The sequence below is a fragment of the Salvelinus namaycush genome, chromosome 18 (genome assembly GCF_016432855.1).
Source record: "Salvelinus namaycush isolate Seneca chromosome 18, SaNama_1.0, whole genome shotgun sequence".
Lineage (NCBI taxonomy): Eukaryota > Metazoa > Chordata > Actinopteri > Salmoniformes > Salmonidae > Salvelinus > Salvelinus namaycush.
This window is the reverse complement of record NC_052324.1, coordinates 34,717,106-34,741,510: the sequence shown is the minus strand read 5'-3', so window position 1 is coordinate 34,741,510 and position 24,405 is coordinate 34,717,106. Positions and strand designations below refer to the sequence as shown.

At 43.8% G+C, this 24,405-nt stretch overlaps 2 protein-coding genes across 2 annotated transcripts; both read left to right on the top strand.

Moving 5' to 3' along the window:
* Positions 1 to 3,600: 3,600 nt before the first annotated feature.
* Positions 3,601 to 14,249, top strand: LOC120062801 (histone-lysine N-methyltransferase SMYD1-like). Its single transcript, XM_039012873.1, has 10 exons — positions 3,601 to 3,776; positions 4,984 to 5,181; positions 5,483 to 5,696; positions 5,817 to 5,947; positions 6,143 to 6,181; positions 7,375 to 7,570; positions 12,513 to 12,605; positions 12,726 to 12,889; positions 12,980 to 13,148; positions 13,267 to 14,249. Exons 1-10 carry the CDS (start codon positions 3,655 to 3,657, stop codon positions 13,426 to 13,428), a joined length of 1,488 nt encoding a protein of 495 aa, XP_038868801.1. The 5' UTR covers positions 3,601 to 3,654; the 3' UTR covers positions 13,429 to 14,249.
* Positions 14,250 to 16,685: 2,436 nt separating this feature from the next.
* LOC120062929 (histone-lysine N-methyltransferase SMYD1-like) lies at positions 16,686 to 24,379 on the top strand. The gene is made up of 6 exons (XM_039012985.1): positions 16,686 to 16,747; positions 17,738 to 17,933; positions 22,617 to 22,709; positions 22,856 to 23,019; positions 23,110 to 23,278; positions 23,397 to 24,379. The coding sequence occupies exons 1-6, from the start codon at positions 16,686 to 16,688 to the stop codon at positions 23,556 to 23,558; spliced, it is 846 nt and encodes a 281-aa protein (XP_038868913.1). The 3' UTR covers positions 23,559 to 24,379.
* Positions 24,380 to 24,405: the final 26 nt, after the last annotated feature.

Below are 24,405 nucleotides of genomic sequence, written 5' to 3'. Positions count from 1 at the left end.
ACACTGTACATTGATTTTTCTATTGTGTTATTGACTGTATGTTTGTTTATGTGTATCTCTGTTGTTTTTGTCGCACTGCTTTGCTTTATCTTGGCCAGGTCGCAGTTGTGAAAGAGAAATTGTTGTCAACTGGCCTACCTGGTTAAATAAAGGTGAAATAACATTAAAAAAATTAAATAAATAGACATCTGGAGCATTAGCATCTGTGGGTTCAATTACAGGCTCAAAATGGCCAGAAACAAAGACCTTTCTTCTGAAACTCGTCAGTCTATTCTTGTTCTGAGAAATGAAGGCTGTTCCATGCGAGAAATTGCCAAGAAACTGAAGATCTCGTACAACTCTGTGTACTACTCCCTTAACAGAACAGTGCAAACTGTCTCTAACCAGAATAGAAAGAGGAGTTGGAGGCCCCGGTGCACAACTGAGCAAGAGGACAAGTACATTAGAGTGTCTAGTTTGAGAAACAGACACCTCACAAGTCCTCAACTGGCAGCTTCATTAAATAGTACCCGCAAATCACCAGTCTCAACGTCAACAGTGAAGAGGCGACTCCGGGATGCAGGCCTTCTAGGCAGAGTTGCAAAGAAAAAGCCATATCTCTGTCCAGTGTCTGTGTTCTTTTGCCCATCTTAATCTTTTATTTTTATTGGCCAGTCTGAGATATGGCTGATATATGTATGGAGAAAAAAGTACATTATTTTCTCTAGGAATGTAGTGAAGTGAAAGTAAAATATAAATAGTAAAGATACCCAAAAACACGACTTAAGTAGTTCTTTAAAGCATTTTTACTTAATAAGTCCTTTACACCACTGTCCATGATCAATTTGATTTGACATTCAATATCCCTATTGGGCTTATTAGGGACTATCAGTAAAGTACACAATATACATGGGACAATAGTAAAAAATGTCAATAGCTCCAAATATAAATGACTTAAAAACCTCAAACCACCATTTTAGAAATTAATTTACAAATATTGAAATCATTAAATGGGACAACTGAAAGATCTGCAACATGAAAATATAAATGTAAATTATTGACGGTCCCTAACTAGCCCCAAAGATAGGCTATCCAATGTCAAACCAACTTTGCCACAGTGGCACACCAGCTGCTGAAGCTAATTGGCGAAAGAAGTTGGCTTGCTTGCTAGCTAGTCTAGGCGACTTCAAGACACAAGACCTGGTTAGACTGTTTTACGTTATCTAGAAGGGTGAATGACTGTAACTTTGTACTGTTTTGGTAGAGTGAATGTACACACACACAATAGACGACCACAACTCTTGTTTGGCTTCAGTCATGGCCACTGCATTTCTTAATGACCAAGCTGAAAAACAAGGCAAAATCTGAAAGTTCAGCCACTCTTTAAAATGTATGAACCCAGAATTTAATCCAGCAGTTTACCAATTACGGAAGGATTTAGTTTTAGGTTAACCAAGATTAGCAATGATTCAATTCAAACAAGAACATGTTTGTTATATCTCTCATTTTAGCAGATGCTCTTATCCAGAGCAATTAGGTTTAAGTGCCTTGCTCAAGGGCACATTGACAGAGTTTTCACATAGTTAGCTCGGGGATTCAAACCAGCAACATTTCAGTTACTGGCCCAACGGTCTTAAGTGCTACCTCTTTCAAATCCAGTAAGTATAAAAAGTGTTACGCTCTCCATAGACACAACAAATCGTAACATAATTTCTAAAACATAAAAGGCGGTACCACAAAAATGTAAGTTGGGTTATAACGTCCTTAGTCTAAATGACAAATTGTATACTTGCTCTTTCAAACACAGAAACAAGGTCCCATTGACAGGTAGATAAAATCCATTCTCTGGCCAATTACTGGGGCTGTTTTAGGAATATTATTGTGTTGTGCTTAGTTACCATACTGTATTACTATATTCAAACATGTTTTTCAAATGTTCCCATGCTACTGTGGTATTCCTTTGAGGAAGGCTGTCACTGATAACAGGTCTATTACCGGTACATTTATGCCTAGGGCTGACACAGTGTCTTATGAAACCTAACCCAATGTCAAAGACAGGACTGAGACAGACAAAGGTCAAATAAGAAACAAACCGACTGAGTAACGTGGTGTAAGTCTACCCCTACAGAAAAAAACACATTATTTGACATTATATTTGAAATTTCACGTGTTTTCTGAACACTTCACATATTTTCATGTTTAGTTTCATGTTATCACATGCTGCTTTACATGTCACATGTTATCACATTAACTTCACATAAGATCACATAATTTTACATTAAATTTCATGTGTTTTTGGAACACTTCATGTGGGTTTTCCTTAAGGGTAAAGACAGCTAGAATAGAAGTCTAATAGCCTTACTTCTGTTTGAAGCATTTCAAATTCAAAGCCTACTCTTTGTATCTAAAACCGTGTGCTTTTCTATAAACGGAATGTCTATTGTTATCAGACTTGAGATGTTTTCGTCTCTGTCCTGACTGCTGACTCCTGGCTAAAAGAACAGTGCACTGAACAGATCCTTCATGGTCCGTCAGATGATAGAGGCCCTTCAATGTTTTACGTTTCAAAGTGTAAATGGGGTCACAATCAGAACGGAATCAGAATATAACCTCCTTACATATGTTGCTACAAATGATCATGTGAATTATTCGTGATGCCAAGCTCAAATGTGTTTTTAGCTAAATAGTGTTTTCTAGACACAACTGCAAACTTCAAGGAGGTGGGATCTCAAGGAATTGGTCTGTTGGGGATTTCTGGTGTCATCGGCCTTCCCCCTTGCATGAGGAACAAAACCTGTGCCATGTCATGAGGATACCTGGACCACCTATTGAAATGTGCCTTTTGTTAATCAGGTGATAAATGAGCTGAGAAGGAGACTAGAGTAGGACTAAAGTAAGACTTTTTTTAAATAGACTTTGTCTTCTGTCAAGTTTATGAAGATATCTTATTTAATTTGTTTAAAGTAACACTGTCAATCTCATATTCTTGGACATGGTCGCCCCTAAAGATCTTAAACAGGGGTTAATGATATTCGCCTGGCCTTATGATATCATACTTGACACCCCACCTAGTTATAGATAGAGATAGAAAGAGACAGAAAGAGATAGAGAGAGAAAGTACCAGAACGTGGTGGAGGAAAGGAGATAGTATGGTGCTGGGTCTGACTAGTTTCCAGCAGCTGTCCAACGTCACCACAACTGACTCCTGACAGACAGGTCCAACTGAGAGACCAAAATACTCCCCAGGACCCAGGAGAGACCAACTCAGGACAATGTGTGTGTGTGTGTGTGGGGGGGGGGGGGGGGGATTCAACAGATCAAAGGAAAATAACAATAAAACCTTTATAGTAACGGTAACTTTCTCAAAAATGGTAGATGAGCTTTAAGGACATTAGAATGTGATTGTAGTGATTTTGGTCTAGGGTTCCTTCAAGACTAATTTAGTGGCACCCTTCAAACCCACACCAACCCCCTTCTCTATCTGACTTAGTTCAGCTCAAGTGGTGGAATTCTATTTTAGTAGATTGGGGTGTGGAATGTGCAGTTGTTGAAGAACGTGGAAGATATACTTTGTAGAGGACACCCATACAGTACTCGCTTCCAGTCTCTCTCTCTCTGTCTCCTGAACCTAACGGACTGTTTCTCTGTCTCTCGGACCGGACCACCACACCTGACATGGACAACATTGAGGTGTTTGACTCACCCGGAAAGGGGAGGGGCCTTAGAGCCACTAAGGAGCTGCTTTCCGGAGACGTTCTTTTCTCAGAACCCCCTTTTGCTGCAGTTGTGTTTGACAGGTAAGAAGATGCTGCAGTATGGATGGGGTTTGGCTTGGCACATGAGACATGACTAACTCCTAATGCATGGGCGACCACACATGAGCCCAATATACCGATCCCGTGTTATATGTCTTAATGGCTGCGTTTACACAGGCAGCCCAATTCTGAAACTTTGCCACTTATTGATATTTTGGCCAATCTGATCAAATCTTTTGCCAATTATTGGGCAAAAGATCAGAATTGGGCTGCAACCATTAACATGTGTTATTCACAGCCACATATAATTAGTTCAAAACATTTACATAGTGTAAAATGGTGATGAGGACAGGTCACACACAGGTCCCATGCATGCTGACACATAGGCTAAAGCCTGCCATCGTTTAGTTGAAGATACAGCACTTTACCATATTACTGTACTGTATTGTTCTATACTGTACTATGCTGTAGTTCTCTCTGTCATCTGCACATGATTGGACATGACAGTTAGATGACAGCCATATGAATTGGCCTGTTGTCACACCACATGTTCTCAGGGTAGTGGGACAGGCCTGGACAGGTTAGGTCTCAAGATATATTATTATTGTGGTGGAGCATTTTGTTTTTATCTGGAGAGACACAACAAACTTCACAAGATATTATAGGTACAAATCAGTTTGTGAACAACAAGATCAGAGTGCTATGACCTCAGCAGGGGACAGAGACATGGGGTCAAAGTCATCACATGAAGTCATGTGGTGATGTACTTTCCCATCCTTCTTCCCCTGCTGTGGATCATGGAACTAGCCTCAATCTCATGTAAGTAAGTAAGCATTGGACAAGTACACTTTGCTGGAGCCAGAAGGCCCAAATCTCCTATTTCTGTAGTGTGTACAACAGAAGAGGCTAGTGGGAGGAGCAATAGGAGGACGGGCTCATTGTATTGGCTGAAATGGAATTAATGGCACGGAGTCGTCAAACGTGGTTTCCATATGTTTGATGTGTTTGATATCGTTCCATTTATTCCATTCCAACCATTACAATGAGCGTTTCCTAATATAGCTCCTCTCAACAGCCTTCTCTGTTGTACAAGTACACCCCCTGTATAGAACCACAAGGCCACTGAGTTGGTTAAACCTCATGTAGCCTGCAGTAGGCCCATAGGAACTCTATATATCCCTCTCTTCCATTCACATCCTTCATACTCCCCTCACTCTCTCTCTCTCTCTCTCTCTCTCTCACTCACCAGTCTTGCAGACAAGATCTGCCACAGCTGTTTCCGCAGACAGGACAAGCTGCAGCGCTGTGGCCAGTGTAAGTTCGCCCAGTACTGTGACAAGACATGCCAGAGCGCTGGCTGGAAGGAACACAAGCTGGAGTGTGGAGCCATCAAGGCTTTCGGGGCCATCGGGGACAACTTCGGCAAGGCACCCAATGAGAACATCCGGTGAGGAGGGATTGTGTGTGTGTGTGGCACTTGTGGGTGAGGTGAGGGGGAATAGAGGGATGAGGAGGACGTCTGGGAGATAAGGAGATAAGGAGATAAGGAGATAAGGAGATAAGGAGATAAGGAGATAAGGAGATGAGAGAGAGAGAGAGACCAAAGACTTAGGGGGGTGCATGGGGAGCGAGAGATGGGGGATAGAAAGTGTGCAATGTTGAATAGTTTACTGTCAATTGAGTCATTATCATGTTATGGATGAGCATTAAGGTTTGACCTAACAACTCATGCTCCGTGTCCCTGTCAGTTTGGCCGCCCGCATCATGTGGCGCCTCGATAAAGAGGGCAGTGTCATGTCAGACATGCAGATGACCTCATTGGACGATCTGGAGAACCACATCAGTGACATGCCTGAGGATGATCTGAAGGAGCTGAAGGTGGACATCCACAACTTCTTGGACTACTGGCCACGCAACAGCAAGCAACACCGTGTAGACGACATCTCGCACATCTTTGGAGTGGTAGGTTCTTCCCTCTTCTCTTTCTTCTCTCCATTTCTACCTGTTTCTCTTCCTGTTTCTTCTTATTCTATGACTTTCCTTTTTTCATCTGTCCATCTGTTCCTCTCCATCCCTCTGTAGATCAACTGTAATGGCTTCACAGTGAGTGACCAGAGAGGTCTAAATGCCGTGGGAGTGGGTCTGTTCCCTAACCTGTGTCTGGTCAACCATGACTGCTGGCCTAACTGCACTGTCATCCTCAACCATGGCAAGTATGTACTGTAATTCAATAACAATAGGGACACCGTGTGTGTGTGTGTGTGTGTGTGTGTGTGTGTGTGTGTGTGTGTGTGTGTGTGTGTGTGTGTGTGTGTGTGTGTGTGTGTGTGTGTGTGTGTGTGTGTGTGTGTGTGTGTGTGTGTGTGTGTGTGTGTTTGGTGTAAACTGCTTCTTGCTTTGTCTTTCAGTCAGTCGGCTGTGAATACTGTGTATCACTCTCAGATGAGGTGGGTCTTTCTGGTACAATAGTATAACCCCAACAACTACCTAAATATCATTAATTAAAATCTCACCATCATGAATCCTCATCTCCAACATCATCAATAAAAACCTCACACCCATCCCTCCTATGATGCATCACTATCAGAGATAAACTTGAAACAGGGTTCTTCGTAGACCTGACTTCAAGTTTAAAATTGAGTTGCTTCACCATATCAAAAATGGTTGCTTGTGTAAAGGACATCACACTGCTTCCTCCTGATTCGACCCATACTGAGGCTCGAACCCAGGACCTCTGCCTCGCAAAAACACATGACCACCTTCCTGAAGTGTCTTACCCAGTCGTGACGCAGCGCAAGTGGAGACACTTCAGGTGGAGGATTTTCACAGATCCCCAACTGTTCCATTCACCTCCTAAACTCACTCCGCAGCGACCCCAGCATTGATCTTAGAGCAATTACAGATTGGGGTCAGGGCACCATTGTAAATGAGGAGTGAGTTTCACAAATCCTCATTTGCTACACTTGCTAACTTACTAATTCTGTTACAACTCCACCTACCTCTCCCAGATCCATATCTTTAGATATATATGGCTCTGCCCTCCCCCTTTCCACCACTCCAGTCCTGCAAGTCACTAGCACCACCTGTTTGCAAGCCAAGCTCAGCAAACATAAGGAATGTCCACCTGTCATCATGTCTTCCTTCACCATTTGTGCTGTTGGCTCTTCTCTGAACATTGTGTTTGGGTTTGCCTCCGTCTCCCGCTGTCTCCCGCTGTCCGTCTATCTCTGTCTGCCTCTGTCACCCTCTATCTGCCTCTGTCACCCTCTGTCTCCCTCTGTCTCCCTTTCTCTCTGTCTCTCCTTCGCTCTGTCTCCCTCTGTCTCCCTTTCTCTCTGTCTCTCTGTCTATCTCCCCCTGTCTCCTTGTCTGTCTTGAACAGAGTGCCATGTGAGTGATAGTAGATAGTAGCAAATTCTATGCTGGTATTTGGAAATATTGATGAAAAGATCTGTATAAAAATGTAACCAAATGTTGCCTAAGACCCCTCAGGTGATCTGTGCATTGTCACATGTCCGTGATCTACAACTGTAGCTACAGGTTAATCTCAGAATTCCATTTTAGACTATTGAGATGCACCCTGTCCTTTGCCTCCGGCGCACCCCACATAACCCACTCACTGCCCCTCTCCTCACCCCAGGATTGAGCTGCGTGCCCTGGGCAAGATCGAGCCGGGTGAGGAGGTGACAGTGTCCTACGTGGATTTCCTGAACGTGACTGAGGACAGACAGAGACAGCTGAAAATGCATTACTTCTTTGACTGTACCTGTGAACACTGTAAAGGTCACATCAAAGACGACCTCAAGATGGGAGGCAAGGAGGTGGACGGGGTCAAGGTAGGGGCATGTGAATGTGAAATCCACCCATGTATGTCATTTAAATTTGACCAGCAAATATCCCACTGGGTTCAGTGCATTACTTATTATGATAGGATCAAATGATGGGTCCTAGGACTGATTATTGTTTAAAGTGAAAAGAACTGAACCTTGTGTTGCTTTCGATTTATGAACATCATATCCTGTACTAGGCCTTGTGGGAATGTGTTGACTTGCTGTAGGCTAAATCACTGCTAGCTGTAACATAATATCAAACCACTTTAAAGTTGCTAATAGGTCCACTCACATTCTTTCCTACATCTAGATGAGTCACTGCTTGAGAGGTCAGACTCAGGACAAAAGCCAGCCAAGACAGCTGCCCTCGACGACTACGATCATAAAAGCAATACCCTAACATTAGAGTACTGGGACTATAGAATTAGAATTCTGTTCCTAGGGCTTTTGTCAGTCAGTATGTTCACATATGGGATCATTATGAAAACAGAGAACATTATTGAGAACATTATTGAGCATCTGCAACGGTGACATTGGTAACAAGGCACAATGCATTGTCACGTGATAATAACGTGTTGTCATCGGTGTCAATCAGTGTGTAATTTTGACAAGACCAGACTGACATGTGAGACATGTCTAGTGATACATTATATACTACCCCCACATGTATTCCAGCATACATACACTACCAGTCAAAAGTTTTAGAACACCTACTCATTCAAGGGTTTTTCTTTATTTTTTACTATTTTCTACATTGTAGAGTAGTAGTGAAGACATCAAAACTATGAAATAACACATATGGAATTATGTAGTAACCAAAAAAGTGTTAAACAATTCAAAATATATTTTATATTTGAGATTCCTGAAAGTAGCCACCCTTTGCCTTGATGACAGCTTTGCACACTCTTGGCATTCTCTCAATCAGCTTCATGAGGAATGCTTTTCCATGTGCTGAGCACCTGTTGGCTGCTTTTCCTTCACTCTGTGGTCCATTTGTGTGTGTATATATATATATATAGAACAAGTCAAAAGCTTGCAAACACCTACTCATTCAAGGTTTTTTCTTTATTTGACTATTTTCAACATTATAGAGTAATAGCGAAGACATCAACACTATGAACTAACACATATGGAATTATGTAGCAACCAAAAAAGTATAAAACAAATCAAAATATATTTTATATTTGAGATTCTTCAAAGTAGCCACCCTTTGCCTTGATGACAGCTTTAAACACTTATAGCATTCTCTCAACCAGCTTCATGAGGAATGCTTTTCCATATGCTGAGCACGTGTGGCTGCTTTTCCATAACTCTGTAGTCCAACTCATCCCAAGCCATCTCAATTGGGTTGAGGTCAGGTGATTGTGGAGGCCAGGTTATCTGATGCAGCAATCCATCACTCTCCTTGGTCAAATAGCCCTTACACAGCCTGGAGGTGTGTTGGGTCATTGTTCTGTTGAAAAACAAATGATAGTCCCACTAAGCGCAAACCAGATGGGATGGCACATCGCTGCAGAATGCTGTGGTAGCCATGCTGGTTAAGTGTGCCTTGAATTCTAAATAAATCACTGACAGCGTCACCAGCAATGCACCCCCACACATCACACGTCCTCCTCCGTGCTTCACGGTGGGAACCACACATGCAGAGATCATCCGTTCACCTACTCTGCATTTCACAAAGACAAGGCGGTTGCAATCAAAAATCTCAAATTTGGACTCATGACACCAAAGGACAGATTTCCACCGGTCTAATGTCCATTGCTCGTGTTTCTTGGCCCTAGCAAGTCTCTTCTTATTATTGGTGTCCTTTAGTGGGGGTTTCTTTGCAGCAATCAGACCATGAAGGCTTGATTCATGTAGTCTTCTCTGAACAGTTGATGTTGAGATGTGTCTGTTACTTGAACTTTATTTGGGCTGCAATCTGAGGTGCAGTTAACTCTAATGAACTTATCCTCTGCAGCAAAGGTAATTCTGGGTCTTCCTTTCCTGTGGTGGTCCTCATGAGAGCCAGTTTCATCATAGCGCTTAATGTTTTTGCTACCGCACTTGAAGAAAGTTTCAAAGTTCTTGAAATTTTACGGATTGACTGACCTTCATGTCTTAAAGTAATGATGGACTGTTTTTTCTCTTTGCTTATTCGAGCTGTTCTTGCCATAATATGGACTTGGTCTTTTACCAAATAAGGCTATCTTCTGTATACCACCCCTACCTTGTTACAACACAACTTAATGGCTCAAACTCTTAAGACTCTGTCCCTTTTTTCAATTTTCACCTAAAATGACATACCCAAATCTAACTGCCTGTAGCTCAGGCCCTGAAGCAAGGATATGCATTTTCTTGGTACCATTTAAAAGGAAACGTTTTGACGTTTGTGTAAATGTCAAAGGAATGTAGGAGAATATAACATATTAGATCTGGTAAAAGATAATACAAAGAAAAAAACGTTTTATAGTATTTTTTTTGTACCATCATCTTTGAAATTCAAGAGAAAGGCCATAATGTATTATTCCAGCCCAGATGCAATATATCTTTTGGCCACTAGATGGAGGCAGTGTATTTGCAACGTGTTAGACTGATCCAATGAACCATTTCATTTCTGTTCAAAATGTTGTATCTAGACCACCCAAATGTGCCTAATTCGTCTATTAATAACTTTTCATGTTCAAAACTGTGCACTCTCCTCAAACAATAGCTTGGTATTCTTTCACTGTAATAGCTACTGTAAATTTGACAGTGCAGTTAGATTAACAAGAATTTAAGTTTTCTGCCAATATCAGACATGTCTATGTCCTGGGAAATGTTCCTGTTACTTACAACCTCATGCTAATCGCATTAGCCTACGTTAGCTCAACCGTCCCACCGGGGGCCCACTGATCCTGAAGAAGTTTTAAGAATGAAAGAAATTCCACAAATTAACTTTTAACAAGGCACACCTGTTAATTGAAATGCATTCCAGGTGACTACCTCATGAAGCTGGTTGAGAGAATGCCAAGAGAATACAAAGCTGTCATCAAGGCAAAGGGTGGCTACTTTCAAGAATGTCACATTTAAAATATGTTTAGATTTGTTTAACACTTTTTTGGTTACTACATTATTCCATATGTGTTATTTCATAGTTTTGATGTCTTCTCTATTATTCTACAATGTAGAAAACAGTAAAAATAAAGAAAAACCCATGAATGAGCAGGTGTGTCCGACCTTTTGACTGGTACTGTATATTTATACTCCGTAGTCATTGGACATTCTTAATTCCATTATTTAACTTTTCCATTTGTGTGGATTGCTGTGTATGGCTAGATATTACTGCACTGTTGGAGCTAAAAACACAAGCATTTCGCTACATCCACAATTTCATCTAGTAAATATGTGTATGCGGCCAATAAAATGTGATTTGATTTGAGCGAGGCACTTAGACAAGCTCCAGGAACACTGCACTGCGGCTGACTGTGCTCTTTCCAATGAGTGTGTGTGTGTGTGGTGTGTGTGTGTGGTGTGTGGTGTGTGGTGTGTGTGTGGTGTGTGGTGTGTGTGTGTGTGTGTGTGTGTGTGTGTGTGTGTGTGTGTGTGTGTGTGTGTGTGTGTGTGTGTTGTCTGGGGGAGGTGGGAGCAGAGCAGAAGAATAATATTTTTCTCTAAACCAGGGCTCCTCTCCTGACCTCTACTGTCCTATCCTGTCCTATTCTCTCATCTCCTGTCCTCTTCTCTCCTCTCCTGTCCTCTTCTCTCCTCCCCTGTCCTCTTCTCTCCACTCCTGTCCTCTTCTCTCCTCCCCTGTCCTCTACTGTCCTCTCCTGTCCTCTTCTCTCTTCCCCTGTCCTCTTCTCTCCACTCCTGTCTTCTCCTGTCCTCTCCTCCCCTGTCCTCTTCTCTCCTCTCATCTCCTGTCCTTTTTTCTCCTCTACTGTCCACTCCTGTCCTATTCTCATCTCCTGTCCTCTTCTCTCCTCTCCTGTCCTATTCTCTCCTCTCCTGACCTCTCCTGACCTATCCTCTTCTCTCCTCTCATCTCCTGTCCTCCTCTCCTCTCCTGTCCTTTTCTCTCCTCCCCTGTCCTCTACTGTCCTCCTCTCCTCCCCTGTCCTCTACTGTCCTCTTCTCTCCTCTTTTGTCCTCTTCTCTCCTCTTTTGTCCTCTTCTCCCCTCTCATGTTCTCCTCTCCTCTCCTGACCTCTCCTGTCCTCTCCACTCCTGTCATCTTCTCTCCTCTCTCTCCTGTCCTTTTTCTCCTCTACTGTCCTCTCATGTCCTATTCTCTCATCTCCTGTCCTCTTCTCTCCTCCCCTGTCCTATTCTCTCGTCTCCTGACCTCTCCTGACCTCTCCTGTCATCTACTCTCCTCTCCTGTCCTCTCCTGTCCTCTTCTCTCCTCTCATCTCCTGTCCTCCTCTTCTCTCCTGTCCTCTTCTCTCCTCTCCTGACTTCTCCTGACCTCTCCTGTCGTCTACTCTCCTCTCCTGTCCTCTACTCTCCTGTCCTCTCCTGTCCTCTTCTCTCCTCTCATCTCCTGTCCTCCTCTCCTCTCCTGTCCTCTTCTGTCCTCTTCTCTCCTCTCCTGTCCTTTTCTCTCCTCTTCTGTCCTCTTCTCTCCTCTCCTGTCCTCTTCTCTCCTCTCCTGTCCTCTTCTCTCCTCTCCTCTCCTGTCCTCTTCTCTCCTCTCCTGTCCTCTTCTCTCCTCTCCTGTCCTCTTCTCTCCTCTCCTGTCCTCTTCTCTCCTCTTCTGTCCTCTTCTCTCCTCTCCTGTCCTCTTCTCTCCTGTACTCTCCTGGCCTCTTCTCTCCTCTCATCTCCTGTCCTATTTTCTCCTCTACTGTCCTCTCCTGTCCTCGCCTGTCCTCTTCTCTCCTCTCCTGTCCTTTTCTCTCCTCTCCTGTCCTCTCCTGTCTTCTCCTGTCCTCTCTTGTCCTTTTCTCTCCTCTCCTGTCATCTCCTGTCCTCTCTTGTCCTGTAGGTACCAGAGGAGCAGGTGAAGGAGGTAACAGAGTACAGTCTGCAGATGCTGCAGAAGATGGATAAGGCTCGCTTGGAGGGGAACTACCATGAGGTACAACATAAACACACACACACACACACACACACACACACACACACACACACACACACACACACACACTGGATTCCAAGCCTAAATCAACCCTCCCGCTCTCCTCCTCTCTCCTCCCAGGTTATTAAGATATGCAGGGAGTGTATGGAGAAACAGGAGCCAGTGTTGGCTGATACACACATCTACCAGCTAAGGATGTGGAGCACAGCCAGTGAGGTGTCAGCCTACCTGCAGTTTATTGACGAGGCCGCTGACTATGCACGCAAAATGGTGGACGGATACAAGTAAGTACAATTGACCATAAGAAACCTCTTAACAGAGTTTAGAAGAAAAAATGGTGTAATTAAATGTATCACTGTATCACATTTTGACAGCAAGCTATACCATCCATGCAACGCCCACCTGGGGATGGCAACCATGAGGGCAGGAGTGACCCACTGGCAGGCAGGGAAGATAGAGGTGGGACACGGCATGATCTGTAAGGCCTATGCCATCCTGCAGAGAACACACGGACCCACACATCCCATCACCAAAGACCTTGAGGTAAGACATGAGACATGCACACATACACATGCATTCTCACACAGAAACGCACACACACAGGGAACGATCTCCAAGATTAAAGTCACCTTGACGACCTGATCCCTCCCCCTCTCCCTAGGCTATGCGTATGCAGACAGAAATGGAGTTGAGGATGTTTAGAGAGAATGAGTATATTTACAAAAGTATGCGGGAGGCTGCCCTGAAGAACCAGCCAATGAGCATGATGAACGAACCTATGGCGGAGAGTGTCAAGAATCTCTTCCGCCGGCAGAAGAAGTGATCTCACACACACACACACACCACACACACAGACACACAGACACACACAATAGCATAGCAGTGTACACAGTACACACCTTGATATCAGTTTACATACAGATTGTCAGAGGAATCAACCCTTCTCAGTTCCAACATCCATGGCTCCTCACCAACCATACTGTAGCTGGGAAACGCCTCACCCTCATATCCCCTCTCTTTATCCCCTTGTCAGCTACACTGGTGTGAAAGAGCTAGTAAAAGCAAATTCCCAAAACACGTCCACCATTGCTTTAACCCAACTTGCATTTTCAAAATCACTAGCAATTTGAGGAAGCCACTTTTAAACTATTATGGGCCCTTTAATGGAAGGATTCGAACCTATCTGGTAACCCTTATATTGTAACAGACTAGATGGATGGCCCTACCAATCCTTTAAAGCTAGAATCCTTAGTTGCTATATCTATTTTTGGACTTATAAATCAATTATATATACCTATTGATTCTTGAAGAATATAACTTATAAATGCCTCATGAGCTTAGTTCAACTGTCACTCCATGAGAACCCAAAATATAAGCTGGTTTTACTCCAATGTTTGTAAACAATGGAAATGTAAACAAACACTGTATAGCTTTAAAACGTGGGTAAAACTATAATTATTATATCGTGAATGGTCAGTCCTTGCATCCATAGCTCTGTATATCAATTTGAGAGTTGTTACATTTCTCCAGGCCCATCTATCGGCTTCATACCAAAACAGAGGAGGGGTGACTGCTTTGTTATTGGTTCAATTAAGAATTCTAGCTTTATTTTCTACACTGCTGGGCTTTTTTAACTTTATATAAAAAAAAGTAAAGTCACATTAAAATTGTTGAGAAAAATCAATTGTTGGCTTGTGTGCTGATTTCCTAATGCATTGAATCCCACTAATCCACTGATCAATATTCTTCTAAATTCCACCATTGGTGTCTCATTATTGCTGAATTTCAATTTTCCCTGAAGTTCTACCTAAGTATGTAAAATGCTATTACAATGCATTGCAGTGAGACCAGACTATTCCATGCCTTTTAAATTATATTAATTCACAGTGCACATTTGTTTGCTGCGGTGCCAGCTACAGTCATGATCGGAAAAGAGAAAGAGCTTCATCTAGTGGATACATTTAATCATTACACTCAATATATCCATGCCAGTACAGTAGGCCAATAGGGCTAATAAGGCTGTAATAAGAGCACAGGTGGCGGCAAAGGGTTGAATTGCATTCATTTCACATCAGTCATAAACAATTAATTAATTCACAATTTAATGATAAATGAACCCTAAAATAGTGTTGTTAAATGAACCCCCCATACATGTGCCCCTAGACTCACGTTGACGATGGTGTTTACATCCGCCAGATCTGTGACATTTTCGATCCCCTTCAGAGACCTTCAGAGAGGTCAAAAGGTTACATCTGAAATCAGTGGACACCAACCATGGTCAACTGGTCTCTGCATCAATTTTATTGGATGGTCACGTATGGAAAATTCATTTGACAGGTGTGCAGCAGGTATGTGAGGGGATGTAATGTCCCTTTTCATAGCCGGGCATCGGCACACATTTCAGCAAATAAATGCCTGTTTCAAATAAATGCCGGGTCTAAATGAATTGTGTTAGAGTGAACTTCAGTCAGTACCGTAAAGATTGTGCAAAATAAGATAAAGGTGAGCAATATCATTGACATGGATGAGACGGCAGTGTGATCTGACATGTTCGGCTCAACTAGATACCTTCTCTCACTCACACAACTACTGAGAGAATGGTGCTGTCAAAGCCATGGATTGTAACCATCTGATTCCAAGGGTTGCAAGTTTGAATGCAGCGATAGAATGTTGTAGACTTAGAATGCTGACATCAAGAAGCTGTATCAATGGCTTAGGCAGCCTATGGGGTATCAAGACCTGTCACGATCGTTGTAATAAGTGGACCAAGATGCAGCGTGGTATGGTTCCATACTCTTTATTTGGAAGTGAAACTCAAAGAAAACAATAAAGCACAAAACGAAAACGTGAAGCTAATATAGTGCTCGCATAGACAAGATCCCACAAAGCACAATGGGGAAATGGCTGCCTAAATATGATCCCCAATCACCGACAACAATAAACAGCTGCCTCTGATTGGGAACCATACCAGGCCAACATAGAAATAGAATCACCTAGTTAACCCACCCTAGTCACACCCCGACCTAACCAACATAGAGAATAAAAAGCTCTCTATGGTCAGGGCGTGACAAGACCTGGCTTTTCTAGTGAAATACCCTAAGAATGACCAACGAGTCCGTTTTTTTGGGTTACTTTCCACAGCAAATAATGTTATACCATAACGAGTTACTTTTAAGGGAAGTAACGTTGTAATGTATCAAGTTACTTTTAACTTCTCAGCACTCTGCGTCTAACGTCTGCTTCCAACTCACACTCTCAAACATGTAGCTCCCCTAAATGCAGCTCACTTTCCAGTCCACTTTCCAGCTCACACTCTCAAACACATAGATCCCCTGAACGCAGCTCACTCTCCAGATCCCAATCACCTGAATTCTGATCACCTGTTCACACACCTGTATGTCATTATCATACGCTATTTAGTTCAGTTCTTTGCACCCCATCATTGTGAGGTATTGTTTGTTTTGTGACACACTTCTATTCGGAGCGCTGGGTTTCCCGTGATTTTCTCCTCCCGTGTATGATAGTTTTGGCCTGCCTCACTAGCAACACCTTTTGCCTATTCCCTGCCTGTACTTTAGCCTGCTATCAAGCTAATGCCTGATCTCCCAGATGACCTTACTAGCTTTTAACCTGCCTGTACTGTTGCCTTTTTGGACCCCCTGTTTATGACCTACTGCCTGCCCCTGGACCCAGGTTCCATAGAGAGCACTCGGGGTTCTCTATGGTGCAACCAGGACGTGACTAGGGGGGTTTCTAGGTGTTATATTTCTATGTTGGTGTGTGTGTATGGTTCCCAATTGGAGGCAGCTGATAATCGTTACCTCTAATTGGGGATCATACTTAGTGTGTACTTTTTCCCACCTGCTATGGGGGATATTGTTTTGTATGAATGCCTATGTGCGCTACGTATTTCACCATCGTTATATCTTTGTTGTTTTGGAAGTTTCACTATCATTAAAATTTGGAACTCTACTCATGCTGCGCCTTGGTCAAATTATTCATACAACGGTTGTGACAGAATATCCCCCATAGTCAGGACCAAGCAGCGTGCCATGGGTCATGGGAAGAGATACTAGGTGGATGCGAGACCCTAAAGGAGGACAGCCACGACGCCGGGGTCCGCGGCCACAAACAGCCCAAGGGCAACCCCAAGTTTTTTGGGGGGGACGGCACAAGAGGCGGTCGGCCGAGCCGAGGAGAGAGCCAGAGACCGTCTGGGAGTCGATGGAGCAGTTTGAGGAGGGATACCGGAGAGAGATGTTGGCTAGGAGTATGATGCAGCGCAGGCGTTTTGAGGAGCGTGTCATCAGTCCGGTGCAACCTGTGCCGGATCCACGCACCAGGCCTCCAGTGCGCCTTCCCAGCCCGGTACGTCCTGTGCCGGCTCCCCGCACTCGCCCTGAAGAGCGTGTCATCAGTTCGGTGCAACCTGTGCCGGATCCACGTACCAGGCCTCCAGTGCGCCTTCCCAGCCCGGTACGTCCTGTGCCGGCTCCCCGCACTCGCCCTGAAGAGCGTGTCATCAGTCCGGTGCAACCTGTGCCGGCTCCAAGCACCAGGCTTCCAGTGCGCCTTCCCAGCCCGGTACGTCCTGTGCCGGCTCCCCGCACTCGCCCTGAAGAGCGTGTCATCAGTCCGGTGCAACCTGTGCCGGCTCCAAGCACCAGGCCTCCAGTGCGCCTCCCCAGCCCGGTACGTCCTGTGCCGGCTCCCCGCACTCACCCTGAAGAGCGTGTCATCAGTCCGGTGCAACCTGTGCCGTCTCCACGCACCAGGCCTCCAGTGCCCAGTCCAGGCACGGCGTCCAGTCCCGCTCCATGGCCGGAGCCTTCCTCTGCGCCGGTGCCCAGTCCAGGCACGTCGTCCAGTCCCGCTCCATGGCCGGAGCCTTCCTCTGCGCCGGTGCCCAGTTGGGGCACGGCGTTCAGCCCAGCTGAAAAGATCTGTATAAAAATGTAACCAAATGTTGCCTAAGACCCCTCAGGTGATCTGTGCATTGTCACATGTCCGTGATCTACAACTGTAGCTACAGGTTAATCTCAGAATTCCATTTTAGACTATTGAGATGCACCCTGTCCTTTGCCTCCGGCGCACCCCACATAACCCACTCACTGCCCCTCTCCTCACCCCAGGATTGAGCTGCGTGCCCTGGGCAAGATCGAGCCGGGTGAGGAGGTGACAGTGTCCTACGTGGATTTCCTGAACGTGACTGAGGACAGACAGAGACAGCTGAAAATGCATTACTTCTTTGACTGTACCTGTGAACACTGTAAAGGTCACATCAAAGACGACCTCAAGATGGGAGGCAAGGAGGTGGACGGGGTCAAGGTAGGGGCATGTGAATGTGAAATCCACCCATGTATGTCATTTAAATTTGACCAGCAAATATCCCACTGGGTTCAGTGCATTACTTATTATGATAGGATCAAATGATGGGTCCTAGGACTGATTATTGTTTAAAGTGAAAAGAACTGAACCTTGTGTTGCTTTCGATTTATGAACATCATATCCTGTACTAGGCCTTGTGGGAATGTGTTGACTTGCTGTAGGCTAAATCACTGCTAGCTGTAACATAATATCAAACCACTTTAAAGTTGCTAATAGGTCCACTCACATTCTTTCCTACATCTAGATGAGTCACTGCTTGAGAGGTCAGACTCAGGACAAAAGCCAGCCAAGACAGCTGCCCTCGACGACTACGATCATAAAAGCAATACCCTAACATTAGAGTACTGGGACTATAGAATTAGAATTCTGTTCCTAGGGCTTTTGTCAGTCAGTATGTTCACATATGGGATCATTATGAAAACAGAGAACATTATTGAGAACATTATTGAGCATCTGCAACGGTGACATTGGTAACAAGGCACAATGCATTGTCACGTGATAATAACGTGTTGTCATCGGTGTCAATCAGTGTGTAATTTTGACAAGACCAGACTGACATGTGAGACATGTCTAGTGATACATTATATACTACCCCCACATGTATTCCAGCATACATACACTACCAGTCAAAAGTTTTAGAACACCTACTCATTCAAGGGTTTTTCTTTATTTTTTACTATTTTCTACATTGTAGAGTAGTAGTGAAGACATCAAAACTATGAAATAACACATATGGAATTATGTAGTAACCAAAAAAGTGTTAAACAATTCAAAATATATTTTATATTTGAGATTCCTGAAAGTAGCCACCCTTTGCCTTGATGACAGCTTTGCACACTCTTGGCATTCTCTCAATCAGCTTCATGAGGAATGCTTTTCCATGTGCTGAGCACCTGTTGGCTGCTTTTCCTTCACTCTGTGGTCCATTTGTGTGTGTATATATATATATATAGAACAAGTCAAAAGCTTGCAAACACCTACTCATTCAAGGTTTTTTCTTTATTTGACTATTTTCAACATTATAGAGTAATAGCGAAGACATCAACACTATGAACTAACACATATGGAATTATGTAGCAACCAAAAAAGTATAAAACAAATCAAAATATATTTTATATTTGAGATTCTTCAAAGTAGCCACCCTTTGCCTTGATGACAGCTTTAAACACTTATAGCATTCTCTCAACCAGCTTCATGAGGAATGCTTTTCCATAACTCTGTAGTCCAACTCATCCCAAGCCATCTCAATTGGGTTGAGGTCAGGTGATTGTGGAGGCCAGGTTATCTGATGCAGCAATCCATCACTCTCCTTGGTCAAATAGCCCTTACACAGCCTGGAGGTGTGTTGGGTCATTGTTCTGTTGAAAAACAAATGATAGTCCCACTAAGCGCAAACCAGATGGGATGGCACATCGCTGCAGAATGCTGTGGTAGCCATGCTGGTTAAGTGTGCCTTGAATTCTAAATAAATCACTGACAGCGTCACCAGCAATGCACCCCCACACATCACACGTCCTCCTCCGTGCTTCACGGTGGGAACCACACATGCAGAGATCATCCGTTCACCTACTCTGCATTTCACAAAGACAAGGCGGTTGCAATCAAAAATCTCAAATTTGGACTCATGACACCAAAGGACAGATTTCCACCGGTCTAATGTCCATTGCTCGTGTTTCTTGGCCCTAGCAAGTCTCTTCTTATTATTGGTGTCCTTTAGTGGGGGTTTCTTTGCAGCAATCAGACCATGAAGGCTTGATTCATGTAGTCTTCTCTGAACAGTTGATGTTGAGATGTGTCTGTTACTTGAACTTTATTTGGGCTGCAATCTGAGGTGCAGTTAACTCTAATGAACTTATCCTCTGCAGCAAAGGTAATTCTGGGTCTTCCTTTCCTGTGGTGGTCCTCATGAGAGCCAGTTTCATCATAGCGCTTAATGTTTTTGCTACCGCACTTGAAGAAAGTTTCAAAGTTCTTGAAATTTTACGGATTGACTGACCTTCATGTCTTAAAGTAATGATGGACTGTTTTTTCTCTTTGCTTATTCGAGCTGTTCTTGCCATAATATGGACTTGGTCTTTTACCAAATAAGGCTATCTTCTGTATACCACCCCTACCTTGTTACAACACAACTTAATGGCTCAAACTCTTAAGACTCTGTCCCTTTTTTCAATTTTCACCTAAAATGACATACCCAAATCTAACTGCCTGTAGCTCAGGCCCTGAAGCAAGGATATGCATTTTCTTGGTACCATTTAAAAGGAAACGTTTTGACGTTTGTGTAAATGTCAAAGGAATGTAGGAGAATATAACATATTAGATCTGGTAAAAGATAATACAAAGAAAAAAACGTTTTATAGTATTTTTTTTGTACCATCATCTTTGAAATTCAAGAGAAAGGCCATAATGTATTATTCCAGCCCAGATGCAATATATCTTTTGGCCACTAGATGGAGGCAGTGTATTTGCAACGTGTTAGACTGATCCAATGAACCATTTCATTTCTGTTCAAAATGTTGTATCTAGACCACCCAAATGTGCCTAATTCGTCTATTAATAACTTTTCATGTTCAAAACTGTGCACTCTCCTCAAACAATAGCTTGGTATTCTTTCACTGTAATAGCTACTGTAAATTTGACAGTGCAGTTAGATTAACAAGAATTTAAGTTTTCTGCCAATATCAGACATGTCTATGTCCTGGGAAATGTTCCTGTTACTTACAACCTCATGCTAATCGCATTAGCCTACGTTAGCTCAACCGTCCCACCGGGGGCCCACTGATCCTGAAGAAGTTTTAAGAATGAAAGAAATTCCACAAATTAACTTTTAACAAGGCACACCTGTTAATTGAAATGCATTCCAGGTGACTACCTCATGAAGCTGGTTGAGAGAATGCCAAGAGAATACAAAGCTGTCATCAAGGCAAAGGGTGGCTACTTTCAAGAATGTCACATTTAAAATATGTTTAGATTTGTTTAACACTTTTTTGGTTACTACATTATTCCATATGTGTTATTTCATAGTTTTGATGTCTTCTCTATTATTCTACAATGTAGAAAACAGTAAAAATAAAGAAAAACCCATGAATGAGCAGGTGTGTCCGACCTTTTGACTGGTACTGTATATTTATACTCCGTAGTCATTGGACATTCTTAATTCCATTATTTAACTTTTCCATTTGTGTGGATTGCTGTGTATGGCTAGATATTACTGCACTGTTGGAGCTAAAAACACAAGCATTTCGCTACATCCACAATTTCATCTAGTAAATATGTGTATGCGGCCAATAAAATGTGATTTGATTTGAGCGAGGCACTTAGACAAGCTCCAGGAACACTGCACTGCGGCTGACTGTGCTCTTTCCAATGAGTGTGTGTGTGTGTGTGTGGTGTGTGGTGTGTGGTGTGTGTGTGGTGTGTGTGTGGTGTGTGTGTGGTGTGTGGTGTGTGGTGTGTGGTGTGTGGTGTGTGTGTTGTCTGGGGGAGGTGGGAGCAGAGCAGAAGAATAATATTTTTCTCTAAACCAGGGCTCCTCTCCTGACCTCTACTGTCCTATCCTGTCCTATTCTCTCATCTCCTGTCCTCTTCTCTCCTCTCCTGTCCTCTTCTCTCCTCCCCTGTCCTCTTCTCTCCACTCCTGTCCTCTTCTCTCCTCCCCTGTCCTCTACTGTCCTCTCCTGTCCTCTTCTCTCTTCCCCTGTCCTCTTCTCTCCACTCCTGTCTTCTCCTGTCCTCTCCTCCCCTGTCCTCTTCTCTCCTCTCATCTCCTGTCCTTTTTTCTCCTCTACTGTCCACTCCTGTCCTATTCTCATCTCCTGTCCTCTTCTCTCCTCTCCTGTCCTATTCTCTCCTCTCCTGACCTCTCCTGACCTATCCTCTTCTCTCCTCTCATCTCCTGTCCTCCTCTCCTCTCCTGTCCTTTTCTCTCCTCCCCTGTCCTCTACTGTCCTCCTCTCCTCCCCTGTCCTCTACTGTCCTCTTCTCTCCTCTTTTGTCCTCTTCTCTCCTCTTTTGTCCTCTTCTCCCCTCTCATGTTCTCTTCTCTCCTCTCCTGACCTCTCCTGTCCTCTCCACTCCTGTCATCTTCTCTCCTCTCTCTCCTGTCCTTTTTCTCCTCTACTGTCCTCTCATGTCCTATTCTCTCATCTCCTGTCCTCTTCTCTCCTCCCCTGTCCTATTCTCTCGTCTCCTGACCTCTCCTGACCTCTCCTGTCATCTACTCTCCTCTCCTGTCCTCTCCTGTCCTCTTCTCTCCTCTCATCTCCTGTCCTCCTCTTCTCTCCTGTCCTCTTCTCTCCTCTCCTGACTTCTCCTGACATCTCCTGTCGTCTACTCTCCTCTCCTGTCCTCTACTCTCCTGTCCTCTCCTGTCCTCTTCTCTCCTCTCATCTCCTGTCCTCCTCTCCTCTCCTGTCCTCTCCTGTCCTCTACTCTCCTGTCCTCTCCTGTCCTCTTCTCTCCTCTCCTGTCCTTTTCTCTCCTCTTCTGTCCTCTTCTCTCCTCTCCTGTCCTCTTCTCTCCTCTCCTGTCCTTTTCTCTCCTCTCCTGTCCTCTCCTGTCTTCTCCTGTCCTCTCTTGTCCTTTTCTCTCCTCTCCTGTCATCTCCTGTCCTCTCTTGTCCTGTAGGTACCAGAGGAGCAGGTGAAGGAGGTAACAGAGTACAGTCTGCAGATGCTGCAGAAGATGGATAAGGCTCGCTTGGAGGGGAACTACCATGAGGTACAACATAAACACACACACACACACACACACACACACACACACACACACACACACACACACACACACACACACACACACACACACACACACACTGGATTCCAAGCCTAAATCAACCCTCCCGCTCTCCTCCTCTCTCCTCCCAGGTTATTAAGATATGCAGGGAGTGTATGGAGAAACAGGAGCCAGTGTTGGCTGATACACACATCTACCAGCTAAGGATGTGGAGCACAGCCAGTGAGGTGTCAGCCTACCTGCAGTTTATTGACGAGGCCGCTGACTATGCACGCAAAATGGTGGACGGATACAAGTAAGTACAATTGACCATAAGAAACCTCTTAACAGAGTTTAGAAGAAAAAATGGTGTAATTAAATGTATCACTGTATCACATTTTGACAGCAAGCTATACCATCCATGCAACGCCCACCTGGGGATGGCAACCATGAGGGCAGGAGTGACCCACTGGCAGGCAGGGAAGATAGAGGTGGGACACGGCATGATCTGTAAGGCCTATGCCATCCTGCAGAGAACACACGGACCCACACATCCCATCACCAAAGACCTTGAGGTAAGACATGAGACATGCACACATACACATGCATTCTCACACAGAAACGCACACACACAGGGAACGATCTCCAAGATTAAAGTCACCTTGACGACCTGATCCCTCCCCCTCTCCCTAGGCTATGCGTATGCAGACAGAAATGGAGTTGAGGATGTTTAGAGAGAATGAGTATATTTACAAAAGTATGCGGGAGGCTGCCCTGAAGAACCAGCCAATGAGCATGATGAACGAACCTATGGCGGAGAGTGTCAAGAATCTCTTCCGCCGGCAGAAGAAGTGATCTCACACACACACACACACCACACACACAGACACACAGACACACACAATAGCATAGCAGTGTACACAGTACACACCTTGATATCAGTTTACATACAGATTGTCAGAGGAATCAACCCTTCTCAGTTCCAACATCCATGGCTCCTCACCAACCATACTGTAGCTGGGAAACGCCTCACCCTCATATCCCCTCTCTTTATCCCCTTGTCAGCTACACTGGTGTGAAAGAGCTAGTAAAAGCAAATTCCCAAAACACGTCCACCATTGCTTTAACCCAACTTGCATTTTCAAAATCACTAGCAATTTGAGGAAGCCACTTTTAAACTATTATGGGCCCTTTAATGGAAGGATTCGAACCTATCTGGTAACCCTTATATTGTAACAGACTAGATGGATGGCCCTACCAATCCTTTAAAGCTAGAATCCTTAGTTGCTATATCTATTTTTGGACTTATAAATCAATTATATATACCTATTGATTCTTGAAGAATATAACTTATAAATGCCTCATGAGCTTAGTTCAACTGTCACTCCATGAGAACCCAAAATATAAGCTGGTTTTACTCCAATGTTTGTAAACAATGGAAATGTAAACAAACACTGTATAGCTTTAAAACGTGGGTAAAACTATAATTATTATATCGTGAATGGTCAGTCCTTGCATCCATAGCTCTGTATATCAATTTGAGAGTTGTTACATTTCTCCAGGCCCATCTATCGGCTTCATACCAAAACAGAGGAGGGGTGACTGCTTTGTTATTGGTTCAATTAAGAATTCTAGCTTTATTTTCTACACTGCTGGGCTTTTTTAACTTTATATAAAAAAAAGTAAAGTCACATTAAAATTG